The 26,919-nt window shown below is 41.4% G+C and overlaps 1 protein-coding gene across 1 annotated transcript in view; it reads left to right on the top strand.

The window, feature by feature from the left end:
- The window catches only part of PDIA5 (protein disulfide isomerase family A member 5), a 326,999-nt gene that overhangs the window by 160,877 nt on the left and 139,203 nt on the right, over positions 1-26,919 (top strand). The window contains exons 9-11 of the mRNA XM_053698070.1: positions 19,105-19,196; positions 19,379-19,450; positions 25,634-25,770. Coding sequence (XP_053554045.1) covers positions 19,105-19,196; positions 19,379-19,450; positions 25,634-25,770 — 301 coding nt within the window. The remainder of the gene's footprint in view (positions 1-19,104; positions 19,197-19,378; positions 19,451-25,633; positions 25,771-26,919) is intronic.

Below are 26,919 nucleotides of genomic sequence, written 5' to 3'. Positions count from 1 at the left end.
TGATGAGGAAGATACGTCGGTAGCCTCTAAGGGTGAAAATCTCAGATTCGGACAGTATAATTCCTTCATCTGATGCTGAAGTTGTTTCCTTCATATTTAAGCTTGAACACATTCCGTGTACTTTTAAAGGCAGTTTTAGCTACCTTGGACGACTCAGATCACTCTGTCATCGTCAACCCTAAGAAGTCTAGTAAATGTAATAAATACTTTGATGTTCCTTCCTCTGTGGAGGTATTTCTTGTGCCAGACTGTGCCACAGAGATTATAGCACTGGAATGGGATAGGCCGAGGATATCATTCTCCCGTCTCCTGTCTTTTAAAAGATGTTTCCTGTTGCTGACTCTATTAAAGAGTCATGGCAAATGGTTCCTAAAGTAGAAAGGGCCATTTCTACTCTGGCTAAGAGAACTACTATTCCTGTTGAGGATAGCTGCTCCTTTAAGGATCCAAGGGACAAGAAGTTGGAGCCTTATTTGAAGAAAATATATGTTCATCAAGTTCTCCAATGGCAACCTGCAGTGTATTGCCACTGTGACAAGTGCGGCAGCCTATTGGTTAGACGCCTTGTCTGAATCTCTTCAGGTAGAGACTTCCTTAGAAGAGATCCAAGAGGATTTAGGCTCTTAAGCTAGCCAATTCCTTTATTACTGACGTTTTCCTGCAGGTTATTAATTTGGGAGCCAAAATATCTGGCTTCACTGTTCTAGTACGCAGAGCATTGTGGCTGAAGTCGTGGTCAGCCGATGTCTCTTCTAAATCCCTTTGTGACTTCAGAGGAAAGTTTTCCCCTTCTTCTTCCAAGCAGGAACAGTCCAAGTTGTCTTGGAAACCTAGTCAGCCTTGGTACAAGGGGAAGCAATCAAACCTGCAGCTGAATAAAAATCAGCATGAAGGGTTTGCCCCGATCCAGGATCGGATCAAGTGGGGGCAGACTTTCTTAGTTTTCTCAAGCATGGATACGAGATATCTCAGATGGGCTGTGGACATAGTATCTCAGTGTTACAAATTTGAATTCAAGATTTTTCCTCCTAGAGGCAGGTTCAACCTCTCAAGATTATCTGCAGACTAGTTAAAAGGAGAGGCGTTCTTGAAATATGTTAAGGATTTTTCCTTCCTGGGAATGATGGTTCCTGTCCTAGTACAGGAACAGGGTCTAGGTTTCTATTCCAATCTGTTTGTGGTTCCCAAAAAAAAAAGGGAACTTTCCGACTTATTCTAGACCTGCAGTGCCTAAACAAGTTTCTTAGAGTACCATCCTTCAAGATGGAAACTGTACGTTCCATTCTTCCTTTGGTGCAAGAGGGTTAGTTCATGACATCCATAGATCTGAAGGATTCGTACTTTCGTGTTCCCATTCACAGGGATCATCACAAATTTCTGAGATTTGCATTTTTGAATAAACACTTTCAGTTTGTGACTCTTCTATTTGGCTTTGCCACAGCTCCCAGAATTTTTTCAAAGGTTCTAGGGGCTCTCTTGGCAGTGATCAGGTCTCGGGGAATTGCAGTGGCGCCCTACCTGGACGACTTATTGGTTCAGGTGCCATCTTTTCAACAAGCAATCTCTCATACAGAGATCTTGTTGTCTTTTCTACGTTCCCTCGGATGGTAAGTAAATCTGGAGAAGAGTTCCCTTGTTCCTGCTACAAGGGTTGTTTTCTTAGGGACCATAATAGATTCCCTATTGATGACGTTTAATGACCGAGGTCAGAAAATCCAAACTTCTTGCCTCTCTCTACAGTCTACTGTCCGGCCATCAGTGGCTCAATGTATGGAGGTAATTGATCTGATGGTTGCTTCCATGGACGACATTCCCTTTGATGGATTCCATTTGGGAGCTCTGCAGTTATGCATGCTCCGTCAATGGAATGGGGACCATGCGGATCTGTCTCAGAGGATATAGATCTAGATTAGTCGATAAGACTCTCCCATGGTGGCTTTCTCAGGAACATCCGTCTCATGGCACATGCTTCCGTGGAACTTCCTGGGTGATTGTGACCATGGACAACAGCCTGCTGAGCTGGGGAGCAGTGTGTGACTTGTTAAAGGTGCAGGGACTATGGACTCGGGAGGAGTCTGCTCTCCCCATAAACATCTTGGAGTTGAGAGCGATTTTCAATGCTCTGATGGCTTGGCCTCAGCTGTCCTTAGTCCAGTTTTTCAGGTTCCAGTCATACAACATAACCTCAGTGGCTTACATCAACCACCAGGGAGGAACTCGTAATTCCTTTTACCATGACGGAGGTGGCTCGGATTAATTAGTGGATGGAAGCTCACAATTACTGTCTGCCATCCACATTCCAGGAGTGGACAACTGGTAAGCGGATTTCTTAAGCAGACAGATTTTTTATCCCGGTGAGTGGGCACTCCATCCGGAGGTGTTCTCCAGCTTAACCCTCAAATGGGGGGTGCCGGAGTTGGATCTGATGGCGTCTCGGCAGAACGCCAAGCTTCAAAGGTACGGTTCAAAGATCTAGAAATCCACAGTCCGCTCTGTTAGATGCTCTGGTGGTCCCTTGAGACTTCAGGCTGGTATACCCGTTTCCTCCGTTTGCTCTCCTTCCACGAGTCGTTGTTAGTATTAAACAGGAGAGAGCATTGGTGATTCTAATTGACCTTGCATGGCCTTGCAGGATCTGGTATGCAGACCTAGTAGAGATTTCATTTCTCCCATCTTGAAAATTCCCTCTGAGGAAGGACCTTCTTATTCAGGGTCCCTTCCTTCACCGAATCTCATTTCTCTGAAACTGCTTGGAGATTGAACGCTTAGTTCTTTCTAAGCATGGTTTTTCTGAGTCGGTCGTTGAGACCATAATTTAGGCTCACAAGCCTGTTACTAGAAAGATTTACCATAAGATATGGCGTAAATATCTTAACTGGTGTGAATCCAAGGGCTACTCTTGGTGTAGGTTCAGGATTCCTAGGATTTTTTTCTTTTCTCCATATGCGTCTGGCGGACGTACTGGATGTGCAATCTTTTTGTCAGGCCCTGATCAGAATCAGGCCTGTGAGTGGCCTGTTGCTCCTCCTTGGAGCCTTAACCTTGTTCTTAAAGTTTTGCAGCAGGCTCCGTTTGAGCCATTGCATTCCATAGATATTATGTTGTTATCTTTGAAGTTTTTGTTTTATTATTGCTATTTCTTCTGCTCTGAGAATTTTCATGACGTTAAGGCAATTATTTGTACTAAATTAGGTTCCTTTCCTAAAGGACAGAAATATTAATCAGGAAATTGTCTTTCCTTCTCTATGGAAGGGTTCTTCTTCTCATAAAGAACGTTTTGTTGATATTTTATATACAGGCGACTAAGGATTTTCGCCAGTCTCCTGCCCTGTTTGTTTCTCTGGGAAACGTTGAGGTCAGAAAGCTTCTGCTCTTTCTCTCTGGTTGAGAAGTATACTACGTTTTGCTTAGGAGACTGCTGGTCAGCGGCCTACTGAGAGTATTACAGATCATTCCACTAGGGCTGTCTCATCTTATTGAGTTTTCATGAATCAAGTGTCTGTGGAACAGATTTGCATGGTTGCAACTTGGTTCTCTTTGCATTCTCTTTCCAAATTTTTCAAAATCGTTACTTTTGCCTCAGACGAGCCGTCTTTTGGGAGAAAGGTTTTTCAAGCAGTGGTGCCTTCTGTTTAGGTCTGCCTGTCTTGTCCCTTCCTATTCATCTGTGTCCTCTAGCTTGGGTATTGGTTCCCAACAGTAATTGATGAAGCCATGGACTTGCCATATGTAAGGAAAGAAAACAAAGTTTATGCTTACCTGATAAATTTCTTTCTTTCCGGATATGGTGGAGGGATGTGGATCATACTCCTGATTGTCTTTGCTTGTGTATCTAATCCCAGTTCTGAGCTCTTGAGGGATCAGGTCTCTGACAGGCTGGCCCTGTTAGTGTTTCTATTTCTTTCTTGGCATTCACCTGCGGGTGCGGCCTACTTCTTTTGATCCGGTTAGGATCTGTTTTTTCTATGGTCTCAATGGTTGTTACTTTCGGCGGAAGTCACGTAAAAAAAAAAAAAAGATGTTAAGAGACAACGTTTAAGCCTCAGAGCTTATTTGTATGTCATTTTCTGTCTGTTTAGTCTAGCCCTTCTAGGGTTTAGAACTTTCAGTTAGCCCTTGAGCAGTTCAGTTCTACCGTGGTCAGCATGCTGGTCCTGGTTGGGTACTAGTTCACTCTGTTCTTTTGAGGTTATATCCGACATTTTGTATCCTTGACAACAGGCTGGTCCTGTTTGGGTACTAAGTTGACTTACCTCTTGTTACGAGGTCTGCAAGTTTTAGGAGGCCCTTCTATCCTAGATATCCAGCTGGCCCTACTTTTTCATCTTGGTGGGGCGTCCAATGTTTTTCTTGCATGGCCTTAACGGACATTTAAGTACTTGACACTAGTGTTTTGTCCCTGGATAGCTTGCATGTTTCTCCAACATAGGTGTGTCCGGTCCACGGCGTCATCCTTACTTGTGGGATATTCTCTTCCCCAACAGGAAATGGCAAAGAGCCCAGCAAAGCTGGTCACATGATCCCTCCTAGGCTCCGCCTTCCCCAGTCATTCTCTTTGCCGTTGCACAGGCAACATCTCCACGGAGATGGCTCAGAGTTTTTTGGTGTTTAAATGTAGTTTTTATTCTTCTATCAAGTGTTTGTTATTTTAAAATAGTGCTGGTATGTACTATTTACTCTGAAACAGAAAAGAGATGAAGATTTCTGTTTGTAAGAGGAAAATGATTTTAGCAACCGTTACTAAAATCGATGGCTGTTTCCACACAGGACTGTTGAGAGGAATTAACTTCAGTTGGGGGAAACAGTGAGCAGACTTTGGCTGCTTGAGGTATGACACATTTCTAACAAGACTTGGTAATGCTGGAAGCTGTCATTTTCCCTATGGGATCCGGTAAGCCATTTTCTTAATTTTCAATATAAGAATAAAAGGGCTTCACAAGGGCTTTAAAGACTGGTAGACATTTTTCTGGGCCAAAACGATTACTTTATAAGCATATTTAATGGTTTATAACTTTGGAGAGTTATTTTAATCTTGGGAATTTTGTTAAAAAAACGGCAGGCACTGTATTGGACACCTTTTTCACTGGGGGCCTTTTCTAGTCATAGGCAGAGCCTCATTTTCGCGCCACTAATGCACAGTTGTTTTTGAGAAGCAAGGCATGCAGATGCATGTGTGAGGAGCTCAGATCCACTGAAAAAGCTTATTGAAGGCGTCATTTGGTATCGTATTCCCCTCTGGGCTTGGTTGGGTCTCAGCAAAGCAGATACCAGGGACTGTATAGGGGTTAAATGTAAAAACGGCTCCGGTTCCGTTATTTTAAGAGTTAAAGCTTTCAAATTTGGTGTGCAATACTTTTAAGGCTTTATGACACTGTGGTGAAATTTTGGTGAATTTTGAACATTTCCTTCATACTTTTGCGTATATTCAGTAAAAAAGCGAAAAATTCAGGTTTTGCTATTGTAGCGCGCAGAGCGCTTTGGCTGAAGTCTTGGTCAGCGGATGTGTCCTCCAAGAACAGATTGCTTAACATCCCTTTCAAGGGGAAAACGCTGTTTGGCCCTGACTTGAAAGAGATTATTTCAGACATCACTGGGGGAAAGGGCCACGCCCTTCCTCAGGATAGGTCTTTTAAGGCTAAAAATAAAACAAATTTTCGTCCCTTTCGCAGAAACGGACCAGCCTCAAATTCTACATCCTCTAAGCAAGAGGGTAATTCTTCTCAAACCAAGCCAGCCTGGAGACCGATGCAAGGCTGGAACAAAGGTAAGCAGGCCAAGAAGCCCGCTACCGCTACCAAGACAGCATGAGATGCTGGCCCCCGATCCGGGACCGGATCTGGTGGGGGGCAGACTCTCTCTCTTCGCTCAGGCTTGGGCAAGAGATGTTCAGGATCCTTGGGCGCTAGAAATAGTTTCTCAAGGTTATCTCCTGGAATTCAAGGAACTACCCCCAAGGGGAAGGTTCCACAGGTCTCAATTGTCTTCAGACCAAATAAAAAGACAGGCATTCTTACATTGTGTAGAAGACCTGTTAAAAATGGGAGTGATTCATCCTGTTCCATCAGGAGAACAAGGGATGGGGTTTTACTCCAATCTGTTCATAGTTCCCAAAAAAGAGGGAACATTCAGGCCAATTTTGGATCTCAAGATCCTAAACAAATTTCTCAAGGTCCCATCGTTCAAGATGGAAACCATTCGGACAATTCTTCCTACCATCCAGGAAGGTCAATTCATGACCACGGTGGATTTAAAGGATGCGTATCTACATATTCCTATCCACAAGGAACATCATCGGTTCCTAAGATTCGCCTTTCTGGACAAGCATTACCAGTTTGTGGCACTTCCATTCGGACTAGCCACTGCTCCAAGAATTTTCACAAAGGTACTAGGGTCCCTTCTAGCGGTGCTAAGGCCAAGGGGCATTGCAGTAGTACCCTACTTGGACGACATACTGATTCAAGCGTCGTCTCTGCCACAAGCAAAGGCTCATACGGACATTGTCCTAGCCTTTCTCAGATCTCACGGGTGGAAAGTGAACGTAGAAAAAAGTTCTCTATTCCCGTCAACAAGAGTTCCCTTCTTGGGAACAATAATAGACTCCTTGGAAATGAAGATTTTTCTGACAGAAGACAGAAAATCAAAACTTCTAAGCTCTTGTCAAGTACTTCATTCTGTTCTTCTTCCTTCCATAGCGCAGTGCATGGAAGTAATAGGTTTGATGGTTGCGGCAATGGACATAGTTCCTTTTGCGCGAATTCATCTAAGACCATTACAACTGTGCATGCTCAGTGGAATGGGGATTATACAGATTTGTCCCCGACGATCCAAGTAGATCAGAGGACCAGAGATTCACTCCGTTGGTGGCTGACCCTGGACAACCTGTCCCAAGGGATGAGCTTCAGAAGACCAGAGTGGGTCATTGTAATGACCGACGCCAGCCTGGTGGGCTGGGGCGCGGTCTGGAAACACCTGAAGGCTCAGGGTCTATGGTCTCGGGAAGAATCTCTTCTCCCGATAAACATTCTGGAACTGAGAGCGATATTCAATGCTCTCAAGGCTTGGCCTCAACTAGCAAAGGCCAAATTCATAAGGTTTCAATCAGACAACATGACGACTGTTGAATATATCAACCATCAGGGGGGAACAAGGAGTTCCCTGGCGATGGAAGAAGTGACCAAAGTAATTCAATGGGCGGAGCTTCACTCCTGCCACTTGTCTGCAATCCACATCCCAGGAGTGGAAAATTGGGAAGCGGATTTTCTGAGTCGTCAGACCTTTCATCCGGGGGAGTGGGAACTCCATCCGGAAATCTTTGCCCAAATAACTCAATTATGGGGCATTCCAGACATGGATCTGATGGCGTCTCGTCAGAACTTCAAGGTTCCTTGCTACGGGTCCAGATCCAGGGATCCCAAGGCGACTCTAGTAGATGCACTAGTAGCGCCCTGGACCTTCAACCTAGCTTATGTGTTCCCACCGTTTCCTCTCATTCCCAGGCTGGTAGCCAGGATCAATCAGGAGAGGGCTTCGGTGATCTTGATAGCTCCTGCGTGGCCACGCAGAACTTGGTATGCAGACCTGGTGAATATGTCATCGGCTCCACCATGGAAGCTACCTTTGAGACGGGACCTTCTTGTTCAAGGTCCGTTCGAACATCCGAATCTGGCATCACTCCAACTGACTGCTTGGAGATTGAACGCTTGATTTTATCAAAGCGTGGGTTCTCAGATTCTGTCATTGATACTCTTATTCAGGCTAGAAAGCCTGTAACTAGAAAAATTTACCATAAAGTATGGAAGAAATATATCTGTTGGTGCGAATCGAAAGGATTCCCATGGAACAGGGTAAAAATTCCTAAGATTCTATCCTTTCTACAAGAGGGTTTGGAGAAAGGATTATCTGCAAGTTCTTTGAAGGGACAGATTTCTGCTTTATCTGTTTTACTTCACAAGAAGCTGGCGGCTGTGCCAGATGTTCAGGCTTTTGTTCAGGCTCTGGTTAGAATCAAGCCTGTTTACAAACCTTTGACTCCTCCTTGGAGTCTCAATTTAGTTCTTTCAGTTCTTCAAGGGGTTCCGTTTGAACCCTTACATTCCGTAGATATTAAGTTATTATCTTGGAAAGTTTTGTTTTTGGTTGCAATTTCTTCTGCTAGAAGAGTTTCAGAGTTATCTGCTCTGCAGTGTTCTCCTCCTTATCTGGTGTTCCATGCAGATAAGGTGGTTTTGCGTACTAAACCTGGTTTTCTTCCGAAAGTTGTTTCTAACAAAAATATTAACCAGGAGATAGTTGTGCCTTCTTTGTGTCCGAATCCAGTTTCAAAGAAGGAACGTTTGTTGCACAATTTGGATGTAGTTCGTGCTCTAAAATTCTATTTAGAGGCTACAAAGGATTTCAGACAAACATCTTCCTTGTTTGTTGTTTATTCTGGTAAAAGGAGAGGTCAAAAAGCAACTTCTACCTCTCTCTCTTTTTGGCTTAAAAGCATCATCAGATTGGCTTATGAGACTGCCGGACGGCAGCCTCCTGAAAGAATCACAGCTCATTCCACTAGGGCTGTGGCTTCCACATGGGCCTTCAAGAACGAGGCTTCTGTTGATCAGATATGTAAGGCAGTGACTGATTTGCTCCCTCCCATCATCCGTGTCCTAAAGCTTTGGTATTGGTTCCCACAAGTAAGGATGACGCCGTGGACCGGACACACCTATGTTGGAGAAAACAGAATTTATGTTTACCTGATAAATTACTTTCTCCACGGGTGTGTCCGGTCCACGGCCCGCCCTGGTTTTTTAATCAGGTCTGATGATTTATTTTCTCTAACTACAGTCACCACGGTATCATATGATTTCTCCTATGCAAATATTCCTCCTTTACGTCGGTCGAATGACTGGGGAAGGCGGAGCCTAGGAGGGATCATGTGACCAGCTTTGCTGGGCTCTTTGCCATTTCCTGTTGGGGAAGAGAATATCCCACAAGTAAGGATGACGCCGTGGACCGGACACACCGTTGGAGAAAGTAATTTATCAGGTAAACATAAATTCTGTTTTTCCTGGGATTCCGAATTCTGCTATGGCAGTATGTTTATAGTTCCTCAGGTACTTTGGACAGGAGCTAGAGATGACTGCATGGAGATCTCCAGTACCTGGTGTAGGGGGCGATTATTCCCCCCTATTGATACTACTTGTGGATGAGATTGTCTGTCTGATTTTCAGATCTCTTTTGATAGTGTTTTTTTCTCCTCCTTTTTTTTTAGGATTGCTATGTTTTTCGCTTCCCCTTGCCTTTTGGGGTAGGGTATTCGGTCATCTGGTTGCAGAGATTAGGTTCTTAGGGACAGTTTTGGTCCTTGCTGGATCCTCTCTTTGATCCTGTATACTTGGGGATCTGGGGGATTGTTATGCAGTCTCTCTTGCTGTCAACCGATAGAAGTTTTAGGATGCTCGTTCATTCGTTATTCCTTGAGCTGTAGGTTGTCTGAGGGTTGATCCAGACTGAGAGAAAATGACACAGTCTCTAAAGATCCAATCATGGAGTTCTGATCTCTTTTGGGTCCTTCCTTTGTCCTTGGACTTTGTGGGTGTTATCTTAGAAGCCTTTTGGGGCTGAGTGGGCAGCTACTGGGATACTTCATGAGACATCAGCGTTCTAGACCCCATGGGGGTATGGCATGCATCAACTTTTGTGCAAATTTCATTCCAGGTAACTTTGTGGTTGTTACGCAAGGTTTTTAGTCTTGATCCGGCAACTGTTTTTGGGGTCCGGTTCTTTAACCTAGTCCTTGTCTTTTGACTTGGCAGTTTGGTTACTCTGTTTTCCAGATTTTTAGCCTTGGATCGGTCTGGCGTTCAGTAGTAAGCTTGTTCCTACTGGGGTGGTTCTTCTCTCTTCTGGAGAGATGGAGGAAGTTATTCCTAGGAATTTCTTTACTGGAATACTCCTGGTTTTCTTTGTTTTCCTTCTACTTTGAAGGCTTTACTGCGCCTATCCAGTTGGCTCCTCCTTGGGTAGTTTACCTCATCTGTCTCTAGGAGTTCAGTGGATTGAGGGTTTCTCTTGTCTGCAGTGTACCCTTCCGTTGGGTTTCTGAGGGGTGATCAGGATAGGTATCCTGGATTCCGAGTTAGTCTCTCTGGGTGTCAGTGCCTCTTTCCTACTTTTCCTTAGGAACTCGTGGCTGGAGATTCGTTATCTGATCTCCGGGCATTGTCGATGCTGGAATTTTTTAATATCTCTTGTCCTTGGGGACATTGACAGTCACTTCTGTGATGGGACTGTGCGCTCGGAGTAGGGGTCAGGAATTCTGACTGTTCTGTTTGGGCATCGACCACGTCTCTTGTCTCCTGAAGGAACCTTACTTGGGTTGGGAGGCCTTGCATTTGATTCTGGAACCTTCCCTTAGTGGGTAGTTGGCTCTTCTTTATTGGTCAGGATGTTGTCCTGCCTTACCTCGTTTTCTAGTAGGTAGGGAGTTGGTCTGCCCTGCTTTCTGAGGTTTTTTTTTTCTCTTGTTCTTTAGTTTAGCTACTCGGTTGGCTAGTTACTATAGTTGGACGTTTAGTCTGACTGCCTATACGGCTTTCGTTTGTGGCTTAAACGGATGTTACTATTCTGTTCCTTTTCTGCTCCTGGGTTTTTTTTTTCTGACCTACGGGTGTTCAGTTTCTCTGTGCTAGTTAGCTGTCTATGGTAAGGTAGTCTTGTTCTACCTTTTGTCCTTTTGTCCTTCTGGGACTTAGGTTCTGGTTAAGGCTTTCCATTGGTTCCTTTTTGGATCCATGTAGGTGGTGATCTGTTTTTTTTTTCCTTTCCTTGCTCTCCTCCGTCGGTAGAGTTTTTTTTTTTGTTTTTTTTTCTACAGGATTTTGTCCTCTTGCAGCCTGGTAGCCGCTCTTTTCGAATTATGCTAGGGGTTTGTCTCTCTGTTTTGTCCCTGATTCTTTTGGGATTGTTTATGGAGGTTCTTTCGGACCTTATCTGATTCTTCCCTTTCAGTTAGGGAGAATGTGGTGTGGGAGTTTGTTTGTTGTTTCCCTTGCCATTGTTCATGGAGAGGTTTTCTTTGTGTGCTTCTATAGAGTGGGGTTTTGTCTCCTCAGAGGCTTTTTTGCTCAGTGGAGCCCAGAATTTAGTGTGATCTCTAACTGGGATCTTTATGGTTCTAATTGATGGGTAGTTGCCTTGTCCTCTTCCATATTTTGTTTCTCCTGCTTCTGTTGAAGTAGTTTTTTTGTTGGGTATCCCGGTTGTGTCAGGGTGTGGTGCCTTTAGAATGGGCTGCCTCTTGTTCCCGCCCGTTTGCATTCAGTGTCCTCTATAAGCTTGGGTATTGATTTCCCAAAAGTAATGAATGCAGCTGTGGACTTTCCCCGTTTTAAGAAGAAAAACTTAAATTATGCTTATCTGATAATTTTCTTTTCTTCTGAAAGGAGAGAGTCCACAGCTCCCTGCATATTGTTTTTCTGTGGGCGGCCTTAAATTCTTTTTTTATTCGTTCTTCTGGCACCTTTTTTCACCCTGATATTTCTCCTACTGTTCCCTGTTCCCTTGGCAGAATGACTGGGGGATGAGGGAAGTGGGGGGAGGTATTTAAGCCTTTAGCTGGGGTGTCTTTTGCCTCCTCCTGGTGGCCAGGTTCTGTATTTCCCAAAAGTAATGAATGCTGCTGTGGACTGAACCCCGTTAAGAAGAAAAGAAAATTCAGGTAAGCATAATTTTCTTGGACTGAAGAAAAAAAAACAGCGAAAATCTTGCTATTTCATGGGTCGGTCACGGTCTACTGTTCGATAATTATTGTCAGAATAATGGCTCCCGTTATGCACTTTTCAATGTTGGTGAGATCACGATCATTTATTTAAAAAACAAATTTAAACCCAGAAAAAACATTATTGTATTGCCGCAAAATGGCCCTATACTTGCTCAATGAAAGCACAATACTTATCAACATATTTATGGGCCCCTTTTCTGAATTTGACAGCTAAAGGGACTTGATAAAATGCCAAATTGGACTTTTTTGGGCTGTTAGTTTGTATTCCAAGACACTTTTGAATGGAACAGTGATTTACACATGACAAAACATAGCAAAACACTGAAAATGACCACCAATGTCAAATTTGATTAACTTATGAATTATCTCTCCTTTGCTAGTGGGCATTTGTATAATTTTACATATCTAATTGTATTAACTGTGCAAATACATCATATCCCTAGAAATGCGAGAAAACAAAAATCACCGCAACATCTGTACCAACTTGTTTTTGAAAATGCCATTTGTCTGGGCAATAGTGTCGACATGTACCTTTTTTTTTATTTTAAAGTTGATATGGTTTGTTAGTTTTTTGTTTTTTCAAAATTATATTTTTCCTCCTGTAGCATCTTGTGTAACTAAAAGAAATCTTGCAAGGTTGTAATATTCAAGGTATTCCTTTAAAACATTTTTTAGAGTAGACTGGTTTAAAGAGGGTGTTGTGGTATTTTTGGGTTTATTTTTTAATTTTTCCATTTTTATTTTTTAAATGGCATTAAAAACTGAAAACTTTTTCTAAGCATAGTATTGATGTTATTCCCTGCCTACCTCTAGTCATGGGTGCTGCCATGTTGATATCCGGATTTCACTTTGTTTTAGTGCTGATGTGTTTTGCACATGTGCAGCAACTCTTCTTCAGATATCTACAGTGAAACCTAAGTTCCAAAATGGCGGCATCCATAGTTAGAGGTAATTTGTAATAGTGTCCATTTAATGTCATCCTGGAAAGTAAAACCCCATTCTGTAATGTGTGAATGAAAAGTGAAATGTCTCTGTTTCTCCGAACTTTGTACTTTGATAATAGAAAAGTGTTCAAATTTTTTTTTTTTTAATCCCACCATTTTTCTTGCGCTGTCGTGGCGCAGACACTTTTATCAACATTTGGGATTGTGCTCACTCGAAATCCATGATGATATTGGACTAAATTCAATAGTGGATGATTCAAGATTTTGATTGACCCTAACATAGCAGTTTTGATTATTTGTATTTTGTAAGCAGATCCATTTGCTGTAGACGTTTTAATTGATGATATGTATGTTGTTTCTATATAGAACAAGTGTTTTATGTCCCCTTAAAGAAAGCTGTGATTACTTAAAATGACATTAACAAATGGTTGCTGTTTTGATGCTTTCCAACCTGATTCATATTTGAGATGTTGGTTACCAAACTGTCAGCTTGAAAAACAAAAAATAAAAAATAAATTAAAAAAATGTACTTTTGTGAAGACCAGATAATTATTTTTTCTCTTGTTAAGTGTATCCAGTCCACGGATCATCCATTAGGAAGCTGCAAGAGTCCACCCACAGCAAAGCTGCTATATAGCTCCTCCCCTAACTGCCATATTCAGTCATTCTCTTGCAAGCCTCAACATAGATAGGAGGTCGTGAGAGTCTGTGGTGCTTTCTACTTAGTTTATTCTTCAATCAAAAGTTTGTTATTTTTAAATGGCACCGGAGTGTGCTGTTTATCTCAGGCAGTATTTGGAAGAAGAATCTGCCTGCGTTTTTCTATGATCTTAGCAGACGTAACTAAGATCCATTTGCTGTTCTCACACATTCTGAGGAGTGAGTTACTTCAGAGGGGGAATGGCGTGCAGGTTTTCCTGCAGATAAGGTATGTGCAGTAAAATATTTTTCTAGGAATGGAATTGACTAAGAAAATACTGCTGATACCGAAGTAATGTAAGTAAAGCCTTAAATGCAGCGATAGCGACTGGTATCAGGCTTATTAATAGAGATACATACTCTTATAAAAATGTGTTTTAAAACGTTTGCTGGCATGTTTAATCGTTTTTTAACGTACATTGGTGATAACACTAATGTTGGTATAGCCTTAAATGCAGTAAAAGCGACTGGTATCAGGCTTATTAATAGAGATACATACTCTTGTAAAAATGTGTTTTAAAACGTTTGCTGGCATGTTTAATCGTTTTTTAACATATGTTTGGTGATAAAAACTTATTGGGGCCTAAGTTTTTTCCACATGGCTGGCTTAAATTTTGCATAGAAACAGTTAACTGAAGCTTCCCACTGTTGGCTGTGGCAGTTTGTTGTGTCTGTTTTTAAAAACGTCTGTCGTTTTTTTTTTATCTGTTTTTTGCATTAAGGGGTTAATCATCCATTTGCAAGTGGGTGCAATGCTCTGTTACCTTATTACATGTACTGTAAAAATTTTGTTTTTTTTACTGCCTTTTTTTTTCACTGTTTTTCAAATTTTGACAAAATTTGTTTCTCTTAAGGGCACAGTAACGTTTTATATATTTGCTTGTTAACTTGATTTAAAGTGTTTTCCAAGCTTACTAGTCTCATTATTAGTCTGTTCTAACATGTCTAACATAGAGGAAGCTCTGTGTTCATTATGTTTTAAAGCCATGGTGGAACCCCATCTTAGAATGTGTACCAGATGTACTGATTTCATGTTAAACAATAAAGATAATTTTTTGTCTTTAAAAACATTATCACCAGAGGATTCTGTCGTGAGGGTAGTTATGCCGACTAACTCTCCCCACGTGTCAGACCTTTTGACTCCCGCTTTAGGGACTCACGCTCAAATGGCGCCAAGTATATCAAGGGCACCCATAGCGTTTCTTTTACCAGGGGATTCTGTCGTGAGGGTAGTTATGCCGACTAACTCTCCCCACGTTTCAGACCCTTCGACTCCCGCTTCAGGGACTCACGCTCAAATGGCGCCAAGTACATCAAGGGCGCCCATAGCGTTTATTTTACAAGACATGGCAAAGGTGGTGAATAATATTCTGGCAGCAGTATTAGTCAGACTACCTGAAATTAAAGGAAAGCAGTTAGCTCTGGGGGTAGATACAGAGCATACAGACGCTTTAAGAACCATGTATGATACTACCTCACAATATGCTTAGTCTGTGGGTGATTTTTTTTTGACTCAGGGAAGATGATTTAACCTGATTCTGATATTTCTACATTTAAAATTTATGCTTGAGAACCTCCACTTGTTGCTCAGGGAGGCTTTGGCTGCTCTGAATGAATGTGTACAATCGCAGGGCCAGAGAAATTGTGTAGACTGGATAAATAATATGCAGTGCCGGTGTGTACTGATGTTTTTCCAATACCTAAAGAGGTTTACTAAATTTTTTTTTTAATAAGGAATGGGATAGACCAGGTGTGCCGTTCTCTTCCCCTCCTATTTTTTAGAAGAATGTTTTCTAATAGTTACCACCACACGGGACTTCTGGCAGACAGTTCCTAAGGTGGAGAGAAGAGTTTCTACTCTAGCTAAGCGTACCACTACCTCTGACGAGGACAGTTGTGCTTTTTAGATCCAATGGATAAAAAATGTTTATTCAACAGGGTTTTATCCTGCAGCCCCTTGCATACATTGCTTCTGTCACTGCTGCTGCGGCGTTCTGGGTTGAGTCTCTTGATGAGGCTTTACAGTTAAGCGACTCCATTGGATGAATATATTTGACAAGCTTATGCTAGCCAATTCCTTTGTTTTCTGATGCCTTGTTCATTTGACTAGACTAACGGCTAAGAATTCTGTTTTTTACTATACTGGCGTGCAGAGCGCTATGGCTTATATCATGGTCAGCTGTCGTGACTTTAATAAATAAGCTACTTAACTTCCCTTCAAGGGGCAGACCCTATTCGGGCCTGGTTTGAAGGAGATTATTGCTTATATCACTGGAGGAAAAGGTCATGCCCTTCCTCAGGATAGGTCCAAATCAAGGGCCAAAAAAAAAAAAAGTCTAATTTTCGTGCCTTTTTAAAAACTTCAGGGCAGGTGTGGCATCCTCTTCCTCTAAGGCAAAACAAGAGGGAAATTTTGCTCAGTCCAAGGCGGTCTGGAGACAATCGGACCTGGAACAAAGATAAGCAGGCCAAGGAGCCTGGTGCTGCCTCTAAGACAGCATGTAGAACGGCTCCCTATCCGGTAACGGATCCTATAGGGGGCAGACTTTCATTCTTCGCCCAGGCGTGGGCAAGAGATGCCCAGGATCCCTAGGCATTGGAATTTATATCCCAGAGATATCTTCTGGATTTCAAAGATTCCCCCCCCAAAAAAGGGGAGATTTCGCCTTTCACAATTATCTGCAAACCAGATAAAGAAGGAGGCATTCTTACATTGTGTACGAGATCCATCCAGTTCCAAGAGAGGAACAGGGACAGAGTTTTTACTCAAATCTGTTTGTGGTTCCCAAGGAGAGGGAACCTTCAGACCTATTTTGGATCTAAAGATCTTAAACAAATTCCTCAGAATTCCGTCATTTAAGATGGAAACTATTCGTACCATCTTAACTATGATCCAGGAGAGTCAATAGAGGACTACAATGGATTTGAAGGATGCTTATCCTCACATTGTGATGCATCACCATCGTTTTTCAGGTTTGCCTTTCTAGACAGGCATTACCAGTTTGTAGCTCTTTCCTTTGGGATATCTACAGCCCCAAGAATCTTTATGGAGGTTCTGGGGTCGCTTTGGCGGTCCTTAGACCGCGGGGCATAGAAGTGGCCCCTTATTTAGACGACATCCTGATACAGGCGTCAAACATCCAAATTGCCCAGTCTCATACGGACGTAGTACTGGCATTTCTGAGATCACATGGGTGGAAAGTGAACAAGGAAAGAGTTCTCTATCCCCAATCTCAAGGGTTTCCCTCCTAGGGACTCTGATAGATTCTGTAGAAATGAAAATTTACCTGACGGAGTCCAGGTTGTCAAAGTTTCTAAATTTCTGCCGTGTTTTTTCATCCCATCCGCGCCCTTCGGTGGCTCAGTACATGAATGAAATCGGCTTAATTGTAGCGGCAAGGGACATAGTACCGTTTGCACGTCTACATTTCAGACCGCTGCAACTATGCATGCTCAGTCAGAGGAACGGGGATTACACAGATTTGTCCCCCTGTTAAACCTGGACCAAGAGACCAGAGATTCTCTTCTCTGGTGAATATGTCGGGTCCATCTGTCCAAGGGTATGACCTTCCGCAGGTCAGATGGGACAATTGTTACAATAGATGCCAGCCTTTTAGGTTGGGATGCAGTCTGGAACTCCCTGAAGGCTCAGGGATAGTGGACTTAGGAGGAGACCCTCCTTCTAATAAATATTCTGGAACTGGGAGTGATATTCCATGCTCTTCAGACTTGGCCTCAGTTAGCAACTCTGAGGTACATCATACTCAGTCGGACAATATACACGACTGTGGCTTACATCAGCCATCAAGGGGGAACAGAAGTTCCCTAGCGATGTTAGAAGTCTTACAATAATTCACTGGACAGAGACTCACTCTTGTCTATCAGCTATCCATATCCCAGGTGTTGAGAACTGGGAGGTGGATTTTCTAAGTCGTCAGACTTTTCTTCCGGGGGAGTGGGATTTCCTCCGGAGGTCAAGACCAAGCAGGAGAGGGCTTTGGTGTTTTTGACAGGACCTGGTATGCAGATCTGGTGGACATGTCATCCTTTCCATCACGGTCTCTGCTTCTGAGACAGGTCCCTCTACCTCAGGGTCCTTTCAACCATCTAAATAGAATCAATCTAAGATGGACTGCCTGGAGACTGAACGCTTGATGTTATCAAAGCATGGCTTCTCCGAGTCAGTCATTGATACCTTAATACAGACATGAAAGCCTGTCTCTATGAAAATTGAACATAGATATGGTGTAAATATCTGATTGTTATGAATCCAAGGGTTACTCATGGAGTAAAGTCTGGATTCCCAGGATATTATCTTTTCTCCAAGATGTTTTTGAGAAAAGGGTTGTCAGCTAATTCCTTAAAAGGGGACAGATTTTTACTCTGTCTATTTTTTTGCACAAGCGTCTGGCAGGTATTCTAGACGTTCAGGCATTTGGTCAGGCTTTGGTTAGATCCAAGCCTGTGTTTAAAACTGTTGCTCCGCCATGGAGCTTAAACCTGATTCTTAAGGTTCTTCAAGAAGTTCCGTTTGAACCTTTTTTGTTCCATAGATATCAATCTTTATCTTGGAAAGTTCCTTTTGGGTAGCTAATTCCTCGACTCGTAGAGTCTCCAAGTTATCTGTGTTACAATGTGATTCTCCTTATCTGGTCCTTCGTACGGATAAGGTAGTCCTGCGTACCAACCTGGTTTTTTTCCTAAGGTGGTATCTAACAAGTACATCACTCAAGAGATAGTTGTTCCATGCTTGTATCCTAATCCTTCCTCAAAGAAGGAACGTCTATTACACAATATTGGACGTGGTTTGTGCTTTAAAGTTTTACTTACAAGCTACTACAGTTTTCATCAAACGTTCACCTTGTTTGTTGTCTATTCTGGACAGAGGAGAGGTCAAAAGACTTCAGCAGCCTCTCTGTCTTTTTGGTTAAAAAGCATAATTCATTTAGCTTATGAGACTGCTGGACAGCAGCCTCCTGAAGGGATTACAGCTCATTCTACTAGAGCTGTGGTTTTCACTTGGGCCTTTTTTAAATGTGGCTTCTGTTGAACAGATTTACAAGACGGAGTCTTGGTCTGCGCTTCATACTTTTCAAATTTAACAAATTTGATACCTTGCTTCTTCGGAGGCTATTTTTGGGAGAAAGGGTTTTTTACAGGCAGTGGTAACTTCCGTTTAAGTACCTGCCTTGTCCCTCCCATCATCCGTGTACTTTAGCTTTGGTATTGGTATTCCATAAGTAATGGATGATCCGTGGACTGGATACACTTAACAAGAGAAAACATAATTTATGCTTACCTGATAAATTTATTTCTCTTGTAGTGTATCCAGTCCACGGCCCGCCCTGTCACTTTAAGGCAGGTAATTTTTTCATTTGAACTACAGTCACCACTGCACCCTATGGTTTTTCCTTTCTCTGCATGTTTTTGGTCGAATGACTGAATATGGCAGTTAGGGGAGGAGCTATATAGCAGCTTTGCTGTGGGTGGACTCTTGCAGCTTCCTGTTGGGAAGGAGAATATATTCCATAAGTAATGGATGATCCGTGGACTGGATACACTACAAGAGAAATAAATTTATCAGGTAAGCATAAATTATGTTTTTTTTTTTTTTATAATCATTAATATAAAGGGTGTTTGCATAAACAAGTGATGATAGCTAAACTCAAGAGCTGAATTACACTGTGTGTCTCATAGGTCCTCGCTGGGATGAATGTGCATCCTCCGGAGTTTGACAGATTGAAAGAAGAATATAATGTGAAAGGATATCCCACAATATTGTACTTTGAGTAAGTGTCTCTGGTGTTGCTTGGCTCTAGAGAGAAATACTAGGATTGTTGTTCATTCATTTGGTGCCAAGGGCAAACATCTACTCTCATGACTGTTCCTGCTGTACTTGTCTGAAATATGCAAGTTTGCTAGTAATTTGATTTGTGCTTTTTGTTGTTTCTTCTTTTTTTCCCCTCTTTAGGAATGGAAAATTTAGGTTTACCTTTGAAAACGTTGGAGCTACAGCTAATAACATTGTAGAATGGTTGAAAGAGTGAGTATAAACCTCAAGCAGTATTCACTGTAAACATTCATATACAGTGGATAAAGTCATAGCAGCTATTATTTGTTTTTACATATTTGTGCAAAGTTCATTTATTACATGAGTGCATGTTCCAAAGTGCAGCTCAGCGTATACAAAACACAGTAAACAACATTATTATTTAGTTGTGTTTTTTTTAAAGAATTGTTTGGGCTTCTTAATCAGCAGTTTTTGATTTAGTTTTGCTGAGCTGTTTATGCATCTCATATTTATATTACTCTTGCAGCGCACAATCATAAACCCACACAGCATAACATACACATGCACAAACACACGCATGCACACACACAAATCCACACAGCATAACACACCCAGGCACCATAATACAACTAACTTCCCACTGCTTGCAGTATTTTCTCCTTGTTTCCATCAGACAGACAGTGACCCATTATCTGTCAGTTTCTATAGCCAGTGAATTTGGTGAAAACCTTACATTCTTTGTTTTTATCCCCCCCCCAAAAAAAAAAAATGTATAGAGAGACATCAGTACCCTAAATGCTTGAAACTATTTTGATTTCTGCACTGCTTTCTTTCATGTAATTAGCAAGAGTCCATGAGCAAGTGACGTATGGGATATACAAACTTTGCCTCCTATGGAGGTGAAGTAAGTTTGTGCTTGATTTTCTACGTTGATATGTGCTTCTCAGCATTTTGAAGCCAGATTCCTCTCAGAGTACAGTGAATGTCGGAGGGATATGAAGGGAGTATCACCTATTGAATCCTATGGTTTTCCTCACGGGAAATCTTTTTCATAGGTTCTCTGTTATCGGTCATAGAGATTTATCTCCTACCTCTCTTTTCAGATCGACGATATACTCTCATATTTCATTACCTCTACTGAAAACTATTTCAGTACTGGTTTGGCTATCTGCTATATGTGGATGGGGGTCTTTCGGTAATTATGTTTTCATTACTTAAGACACTCTCAGCTATGGTTTGGCACTTTATGTATTAATAAAAAGTTCTAAATATATGTATTGTACTTATTTGCCATGAGTCAGGTTTATGTACACAAATTCGTCATTTCCGGAGTCTTAGTTGACGCAGAGTTTCCTTGCACAAGGTTGCGTCTTGTGTCATTTCCGGATATTGTTAGCGCCAAAAAATTTAATTTTGTGTTGTGCGTCATACTTGGCGCCAAATAATTTCATTATTTAAAACCTCATTCCTATATGCCTCTTGCCTTTTTTCTATGTCAGAGGGCTATGCTGTTTGCATTTTTTCCCATTCCTGAATCTGCCATATAAGGAAATTGAGAATTTTGCTTTATATGTTGTTTTTTCTCTTACATTTGCAAGATGTCTCAATCTGATCCTGTCTCAGAAATCACTGTTGGAACCCTGCTGACTGATAACAGCTCTACCAAATCGAAGTGTATCTGTTGTAAGTTTGTAAAATTATATCTCCAGCTCTGGTATGTAATAGTTGTCATGATAAGCTTTTACATGCAGAGAATGTATCCATCAGTAATAGTACAATGCCTGTTGTTCCTTCAACAATAATGTACATGATATCCCTGTGAATATAAAAGATTTTATTGCTGATGCAATTCAGAAGGCTTTGTCTGCTATCCCGCCTTCTAATAAACGTAAAAGGTCTTTTAAAACTTCTCATATAGTTGATGAAATTTCAAATGACAGACAACCTACTGAATTATCCTCCTCCTGATGAGGATCTATCTGATTCAGAAGATCCTTCCTCAGATATTGACACTGACAAATCTACTTATTTATTTAAAATGGAGTATATTCTTTCCTTGTTAAAAGAGGTGTTGATTACATTGGATATTGAAGAAACTAGTCCTCTTGATACTAAAACTAGTAAACGTTTAAATTCTGTTTATAAACCTGTGGTTACTCCTGAGGTTTTTCCAGTTTCTGATGCTATTTCTGATATGATTTCCAAGGAATGGTACTACTTTTATCCCTTTTTCAAGGTTTAAAAAATTGTATCCTTTGCCAGAAGTTAGATTGGAGTTTTTGGAAAAGATCCCCAAAGTTGATGGGGCTATTTCTACTCTTGCTAAACGTACTACTATTCCTATGAAAGATAGTACTTCCTTTAAGGACCCTTTAGATAGGAAACTTGAATCTTATCTAAGGAAAGCTTATTTATATTCTGGCTATCTTCTCAGGCTTGCCATTTCTATGGCTGATGTTGCAGCTGCATCAACTTTTTTGGTTGGAAAGTTTAGCACAACAGGAAAGGGATCCTGATTTGTCTAGCATTGTTCACTTGCTTCAACATGCTAATTATTTTATCTGTGATGCCATTTTTGATATCATCAAAATTGATGTTAAATCTGTGTCTTTAGCTATTTTAGCTAGAAGAGCTTTGTGGCTCAAATATTGGAATGCTGACATGGTATCTAAGTTTAGATTACTATCTTTCTTTCCAAGGTAATAATTTATTTGGTTCTCAGTTGGATTCGATTATTTCAACTGTCACTGGGGGGAAGGGAGTTTTTTGCCTCAGGATAAAAGACCTAAGGCTAAATCTAAAACTTCTAACCGTTTTCGTTCCTTTCGACAAAATAAGGAACAGAAACCTAATCCTTCCAACAAAGAACCTGTTTCCAATTGGAAACCTTCTTCAAGTTGGAGTAAATCTAAACCGTTTAAGAAACCAAAGCCAGCCCCAAAGTCTGCATGAAGGTGCGGCCCTCATTCCAGCTCAACTGGTAGGGGGCAGGTTAAAATTCTTCCAAATCATTTGGGCAGATTCTGTCCAAAATCAATGGATTCAGAGTATTGTCTCTCAAGGGTACCAAATAGGATTCAGAGTAAGACCTCCTGTGAGAAGATTTCTTCTCTCACGCTTCCCAGCAAATCCGGTAAAGGCTCTGGCTTTTCTGAAGTGTGTTGCATACCTGGAGCTTTCAGGGGTAATCATACCAGTTCCGTTTCAGGAACAGCGTCTGGGGTTTTATTCAAATCTATTCATTGTCCCAAAGAAAGAAAATTCATTCAGGCCAGTTTTGGATTTGAAAATTTTGAATCATTTTGTAAGAGTGCCAACTTTCAAAATAATGACTATAAGGACTATTCTGCCTTTTGTTCAGCAAGGGCATTATATGTCCCCAATATACTTACAGGATGCATATCTTCATATTCCAATTCATCCAGACCACTATCAGTTTCTGAGATTCTCTTTTCTAGACAAGCATTACCAATTTGTCGCTCTTCCATTTGGCCTAGCGACAACTCCAAGAATCTTTTCGAAGGTTCTCGTGCCCTACTCTCTGTAATCAGAGAACAGGGTATTGCAGTGTTTCCTTATTTGGACAATATCTTGGTACTAGCTCAGTCTTTACATTCTGCAGAATCTCACACAAATCAACTAGTGTTGTTTCTTTAAAGACATGGTTTGAGGATCAATTTATCAAAAGGTTTCTTGATTCCTCGGACAAGGGTCACCTTTTTAGGTTTCCAGATAGATTCAGTGTCCATGACTCTGTCTCTAACAGACAAGAGACAATTAAAATTGGTTTCAGCTAGTCAGAACCTTCAGTCTCTATCATTCCCTTCAGTAGCTATGTGCATGGAAGTTTTAGGTTTCATGACTGCAGCATCGGACGCGATCCCCTTTGCTCGTTTTCATATGAGACCTATCCAGCTTTGTATGCTGAATCAATGGTGCAGGGATTATACAAATATATCACAATTAATATCCTTAAATATTAAAGTTTGACTATCTCTGACTTTGTGGTTAGATCACCATCGTATAGTTCAAGGGGCCTCTTTTGTTTGTCCAACCTAGACTGTGATCACAACAAATGCAAGTCTTTCAGGTTGGGAAGCTGTCTGGGGATCTCTGACAGCACAAGGGGTTTGGAAATCTCAAGAGGCGAGGTTACCTTTCAGTATTTTAGAACTCTGTGCTATTTTCAGGGCTCTTCAGGTTTGGCCTCTGTTGAAGAGAGAACCGTTCATTTGTTTTCAGACAGACAATATCACAACTGTGGCATATGTCAATCATCAGGGTTGGACTCGCAGTCCCCTAGCTATGAAAGAAGTATCTCGGATACTTGCTTGGGCGGAATTCAGCTCTTGTCTAATTTCTGTGGTTCATATCCCAGGTGTAGACAATTTGGAAGCGGATTATCTCAGCCGTCAAACTTTGCTTCCGGGGGAGTGGTTGCTCCATCCAGATGTGTTTTTTCAGATTGTTCAGATGTGGGGTCTTCCAGAAATAGATTTTATGGCTTCTCACCTAAACAAGAAACTTCCCAGGTACCTGTCCAGGTCCAGGGATCCTGTGGCGGTGGATGCGTTAGCAGTTCCTTAGAGTTACCAACCTGCTTATATCTTCCCGCCTCTAGTTCTTCTTCCAAGAGTGACCTCCAAGATCATCATAGAACAATCGTTTCTGTTGCTGGTAGCTCCAGCATGGCCTCACAGGTTTTGGTATGCGGATCTTGTTCGGATGTCCAGTTGCCAACCTTGGCCACTTCCTTTAAGACCAGACCTTCTGTATCAAGGTCCGTTTTTCCATCAGGATCTCAAATCATTAAATTTGAAGGTATGGAAATTGAACGCCTAGTGCTTAGTCATAGAGGTTTCTCTGACTCAGTGATTAATACTATGTTACAGGCTCGTAAATCTTTTTCTAGGAAGATTTATTATCGAATGTGGAAGACTTACATTTCATGGTTTTCTTCTCATAGATTCTCCTGGCATTCTTTTAGAATTTCTAGAATTTTACAGTTTCTTCAGGATGGTTTGGATAGAGGTTTGTCTGCAAGTTCCTTGAAGGGACAAATCTCTGCTCTTTCTGTTTTATTTCACAGAAAGATTGCTAAGCTTCCTGATTGATCTTCACTGTTTTGTACAGGCTTTGGTCCGTATCAAGCCTGTCATTAAATAAATCTCTCCTCCTTGGAGTCTTAATTTTGGTTTTGAAGGCTTTACAGGTTCCTCAGTTTGAGCCTATGCATTCTTTGGACCCTCCGTTTGAGCCTATGCATTCTTTGGACCCTCCGTTTGAGCCTATGCATTCTTTGGACCCTCCGTTTGAGCCTATGCATTCTTTGGACATTAAACTACTTTCTTGGAAAGTGTTGTTCCTTTTGGCAATCTCTTCTGCTAGAAGAGTTTTCAAATTATCTGCTCTTTCTTGTGAATCTCCTTTTCTGATTTTCCATCAGGATAAGGCAGTTTTGCAGACTTCATTTAAATTTCTACCTAAGGTTGTGAATTCTAACAACATTAATAGAGAAATTGTTGTTCCTTCTTTGTGTCCTAATCCTAAGAATTCTTTGGAGAGATCCTCGCATTCTTTGGATGTTGTAAGAGCTTTGAAATATTATGTTGAAGCTACTAAAGATTTCAGGAAGACTTCTAGTCTATTTGTTATCTTTTCTGGTTCTAGGAAAGGCCAGAAGGCTTCTGCCATTTCCTTGGCATCTTGGTTAAAGCTTTTGATTCTTCAGGCTTATTTGGAGTCGGTTCAGGCCCCGCCTCAGAGAATTACAGCTCATTCTACTAGATCAGTCTCCACTTTGTGGGCTTTTAAGAATGAAGCTTCAGTTGATCAGATTTGCAAAGCAGCAACTTGGTCTTCTTTACATACATTTTCAAAATTCTACCGTTTTGATGTATTTGCTTCTTCGGAAACAGTTTTTGGTAGAAAAGTTTTTCAGGCAGCTTTTTCAGTTTGATTCCTCTGCTTATGTTTACGTTTTTTTTTTTTAATTTATGAGAATAAACTTATATTTTGGGTTGTGGATTAATTTTTTTCAGCGGAAAATGGCTGTTATTATATTTATCTCCTTTTTACCTCTCTAGTGACTCTTCTGTGGAGTTCCACATCTTGGGTATTACTATCCCATACGTCACTAGTTCATGGACTCTTGCCAATATAAAAGAAATGAATTTATCAGGTAAGTTCTTACATAAATTGTTTTACATCATTATCTAGTTCTTTGTTAACTTCCCTCTGCGTGGCTTTTTTTTTTGGATAAACCTGGCTCTTTTATTGTGTTTGCTTTACAATGGAGAGGGCCAGTTAGTTATTCATCTATTACAATTTCATATTAATTTAGTGACACAAGTAGCAATCAATCAGATTAATAACTTTTAGTAATAAAGATGGCACAGTCCCTTTATCTGCAGAGCTCTTCTTTTTTTATTTCAGCCCGCAGCCCCCAAAAGCTGAAGCCCCAGAGGTTCCGTGGGCAGAGCAGGACAGCGCAGTCTATCATCTAACAGACGCTGACTTTGATCAATTTGTCAAGGATCATCCCTCGGTTCTCATTATGTTCCACGCCCCATGTGAGTCTTTGCTCTGCTTGACTAGCGCTGTCATTTATTATAAGATCTCATGCTGTTTGTTTCTTTTCCAGTACATGATTAAATGCATAGTTATATATTATGTCAAAATAAAGTGAATTATAAACTAAAGTAATTGCTTCTGTATATAGAGTTAGGTAGAGTTTGAACTTCATGAATAGAAATGTTCACACCTATATTGTAGTAATCTCCCATTTATTATCAGAATAATTAACAATACTTATCACTTATCTACCCATATCTACTTATGATAAGTTGTATTAATAATCTGTTTTAGGCTAGCAGTTATTAATACTGCGTTATTGTATCTATATAAATAGTTGCAAAGCAAATTTAAATGCTGTTTAAAATACTACATTATGCATTATTGAATTTCTGATGTAAAGTGTTTTAGAAAAATCACAAAAATAGGCATGATGCTGGCTGTTTTATCTTTCCTTTTTAATGTGTCATGAATGTGATCTCTTTGAAGTTAAAAAGACATTGTACTGTACACTGCTTTAAGATATGTTAACAGGAGACCTGCAGCAAAAAGTCAACCTCTCTGTGGGGTGGGAAATAGAGGTAGCCTAGCCCATTTAAATGGGTATTCTTGCATGAGCTTTTGTCACGGATACCAGACATCTAAGGCTACCCCCCAACCTCCCCTACAACCTCACCCCTGTTTCTCAGTGGTTTTGGGCTCCTCAGAGCAACCACAATCTCTGGAAGCTTTTGTTTGCTTGTTTTGTGAAGAGCTTGTCTATGACCAGGAAAACCCTCCTAGGCTGGCCGAGCTCCTGGAACTCCCGGTCGGCCACAGGACAGCAGGACACCCGCTAAATTTACCCCTGGTCGCTCCAGCAGCCCTTTGCCCCAGAGCTCTGCTCTTTTGGGGATTGGTAGCCCCTATGAAGGGCAAGAGCTGTGGCAATTATCAGAGGGGAGCTCCTTTGGGAACTGGGGGTTTTGGACACCCCTAACCCCATAACTTCAACGGACTGTAACCCCGGTCCCCAGTAACAAATCATGCTGGGGACCGAGAGCTTTAACATGACACCCTGGAAGTGCTGCCGCTCCACCGGGATCACCCCAAAACCGCCACCCCTAGGTATTGGGATTATATATGAGACTGTGGCTCCTATGGAGGTG

This window comes from Bombina bombina, chromosome 1, assembly GCF_027579735.1.
Source record: "Bombina bombina isolate aBomBom1 chromosome 1, aBomBom1.pri, whole genome shotgun sequence".
Lineage (NCBI taxonomy): Eukaryota > Metazoa > Chordata > Amphibia > Anura > Bombinatoridae > Bombina > Bombina bombina.
The sequence above is the reverse complement of the archived record's forward strand: the minus strand, read 5'-3'. Positions and strand labels throughout refer to the sequence as shown.